The sequence below is a fragment of the Ciona intestinalis genome, chromosome 2 (genome assembly GCF_000224145.3).
Source record: "Ciona intestinalis chromosome 2, KH, whole genome shotgun sequence".
Classification (NCBI taxonomy): Eukaryota; Metazoa; Chordata; class Ascidiacea; order Phlebobranchia; family Cionidae; genus Ciona; species Ciona intestinalis.
Genome location: NC_020167.2, coordinates 3,419,099 through 3,422,543, shown reverse-complemented (window position 1 = coordinate 3,422,543; position 3,445 = coordinate 3,419,099). Strand labels below are relative to the sequence as shown.

General features: G+C 34.9%; 1 protein-coding gene across 4 annotated transcripts in view; it reads right to left on the bottom strand.

Moving 5' to 3' along the window:
* The window catches only part of LOC100186827 (probable phospholipid-transporting ATPase IA), a 36,380-nt gene that overhangs the window by 16,977 nt on the left and 15,958 nt on the right, over positions 1-3,445 (bottom strand). For 2 of the 4 annotated variants that reach the window (XM_026840486.1, XM_026840487.1), the window contains exons 1-3: positions 972-1,108; positions 357-465; positions 62-161 (exon numbers count right to left, since the gene is read on the bottom strand). In XM_026840486.1, the coding sequence (XP_026696287.1) occupies positions 62-161; positions 357-465; positions 972-1,029 (267 nt within the window). In that variant the 5' untranslated portion in view covers positions 1,030-1,108. Of the gene's footprint in view, positions 1-61; positions 162-356; positions 466-971; positions 1,109-2,249; positions 2,329-3,445 lie in introns of those variants that run through there. The other 2 variants (XM_009859327.3, XM_026840485.1) reach the window with 2 other exon arrangements.

Here is a 3,445-nt window from a genome sequence, read left to right as displayed (position 1 = left end):
CTGATATTATGATTCCGATTGCATAACATTGAAAATAAATAGCTTTTTAAATGTCACTAACCTGCAGAATGCAGATGATGAGGAAGAAAATGTTAAATACTTTTCGGAACTGCTCGAACAAGAACAACGGCAGAAATGTAAGAAAGTTATATTTTCCTGTGCTGTGGAATCATACAATACAAGCAAACTTTAATTTTTCACTGTGTTAAAGCTATGCAAAAAAACTGCAATGCAAGCTGATCAACTTACAAACAACAATAAACAATAACAAACACAGATGACAAGCCTGGCATAGCAGGAAATAATAATAAAATGAGCTTTCAAACTTATTCTTTGCATTTTTGCAATAATTTTACCTGATTTCATTTTTTAAAAATGTTTGTTCTTCTAACGGTTGGTTGAAATATATTGTCCTTGTTCCGTTGTCTTGTTGTGAGGCAGATACACTCGAGTTGCCAAATGGCACTGTAATTACATCAACATATTATTAGCTAAAAACAGCAGGAATTCAATGGCCCAACATATTATTAGCTAAAAACAGCAGGAATTCAATGGCCCAACTCAGCCAACTGCAATTACATGCACTATTCTATACAATATAATATCATCAATATGTTAACAGATACCAATAATTTTATTACTAAATGTGTGAATGAAACATTGTATAACCATACTATAATAAATCTAGGCAATTGAATACAAAATTAATAATTTTAAATGATTTTTTGTCCTTTGGTGAAGTGAAACAACATTTCAAATGAATTCTAATGTATTTAACATCATATTTATTATATTGTCATAATATGATATGCTGTATGCATGAAATAAAACAAATTTAATCACAAACATGAGAAACATTTTCAAAGGTATTCCCATAAACAGGTGGAATTGAGCCGCTTGAAATATTAATGAGACATCCATCACGCATAATCCACATTAAAAGGCCCAACGCATCAACATGATATACTTGCCAGAAGGGGCTGGAGCTACACTGTTTGAAGGCATCACCTCAAGCTTTATATGTTCCATAGTAGCATACCTCAAATGTGACTGGGACAAAAAATCAAATTAACTATCGGTAAACCCACTTAGCAATCTGTCTTTTTAAAGCAACATGAGAATAAACTGAATATTCAACTACGAAGCATGTTGTTTTTTTTTATAGTTATTTCATAGTTTATTTCATTCAGTTTACATACATGTTTTTATTGTGTTTTTCGTGCCAGTCACATCAACTGTACTCTGATACTTGCATGCTACTTTCTCTTAACAAAAACAATAACATTTAACAGTTTTTCACTGTTTTGAAGCAACCTTAGCCACCAACATCCATATGAGCAACAAAGTAAGACAACATAACACTGCTGGCAGGCTCAACGCATTGTGTCCTCTACTCTGGCAAAACTTATTGATTGGAATGCCAAGTTAACATTGTCAGAACTTTTTCTTACAAGACTGCATAATCAATGCGGCTCTTTCTCTGTGGCTGCCAACGCATTGTAAGCTACACTGGAGATTCAACCTTTTTATCACTACAAGATAGCATGGTCAGTTCAGTTACACTGAAGAGAGACAGGAGGCGGCTGCGTTAGGCTCTGTTTATTCAGCCTTAACTCAAAACAACTTGAATAACCACTTGAAAATCAAGACACCTCTGTTGTGTAGGAGAATTGAACCATTATGGAGAATAATGCCTATCTCTATTTTTTCATCTTTTTTTAACTAAAAGTGATACAACACCGCCACCAAATATAATACAAATTCTAGTCACCAACAAAAACAACAACACATACATTTAGGTGTATAAATATAATAATATCATGCGCAGTGCTGTGACATGGTGGTAAGTTTGACTCCAACCAACAGGTTAAGAGCTAAAGGCTCGTTGCTGCTATTAATATGGGTATATGTGCCCTTTGGTAGGACAGTATTTGACAATTACTTTAACCCCCCCCCAGGTTTTGGGGGGGGGGGTCTTTTTTTTTCAATGGGGTGAAGTCTCAATTGTCACCAATATAGTAAAATAAAAAAACCCTAAGAAAATACCAATTCACAAAGTTTCTTGTGTAGTAACTTGTAGGTAGGCATGAGGTTTATGAAACAGAACAACTATGTTATAAAACAACCGTCATTGCCCCGCCACGTGAAACAGGACAAGTTACAATCATTTATCATCAAAAACCAGAGGTTACAGAATGCGATTTTTCAAAGCATGCGATACAAGCAGTAAAGTAAGGACAGGAACATACCTTGAATCCCGCGGTCTCCAAAAAATTCTCTTATTCTCTCCATGTTACTAGAACAAGCAGAGGCAGATCAACCTTAACTCTAATAATGAAAATGATTAAAAGGATTGTAAGTGGTAACTGGTAAGTTATTGCCACTTTATGATTTGGTTTAATATTGTTTAAACCCGTGGTCCCCAACACGAGGGTCGCGACCCCGGAGCGGGGCGCCTGACTGTATTCCGCCAATTCCGGGGTCGCCACAACTGACTATAAATTCAATGACATCACAAAAACGGTTTTTAAAAAATATAAAAATAAAATTGTTTGTTCCAGCTCGTAATCATTACTGTATTTTTTAAGCTTGCGAGATGCGTCACAGTAAAACCTTTGTGCCATCATATTAAAAAACATAACCGAACAGCAAAAGTTTTGCAGTAAGACCGATTAAAAAACGAAAACATTCTTAAAAAGATTTTTGTTGCGAGATGTCTGTGCGACCAAGGTGATCCTAGAATACAGATATTATAGCGGCCATTTTCATTGTCTCTGCGCTTATTTTCTTACTGTGATAGAGTTACAGAAATATTGCAGTTACATAGAACGGCAATATACGGACTTGAGTGACTTGACTAATAAAGTGTAAAGTAATATTAACATTACAAAAAAGTTAAACCATTAAGACAAATAGATCTTTTGCACGAATATACATCTACGATCTACATCAGATATTAGACGCTAGCTTTCTACACTATTGTGTTGGCTGCTTAGACCTTGGTGTATGTATGGCTGCCGACTGTATGTATGCAGACCTTCGTAGTTTGAACTTAAATAATTAGTACCAAGGTGATTCTAGTATACAGTATGCATAACGAAACCTCAAGCCACCATTTTTGATACTTTGTAGTTTCTACTAGTCACCATGGCATAGACACCTTACTGTCCTATGCAGCCACCACAGAAATAAAAAAGAAATAGACACACTTCTCTTTTTTGTTTCTGTGGCAGCCACTAGCACAAAATTTAAACACTATTTAAATTAAACACCCAGAATTTATTCGTAAAACGGAAACAAACAAACAAAAGTATATATTAGTTAGGAATATTCATTAATCGCAAAAAATAAACATTTATATAATTTTCGTAAGAATAAACTTTAGATATAGTAGAGCCAGAGTCGTAAAAACACCGAGTAGTCCAACTGCCGTCTTTGTGTGTTC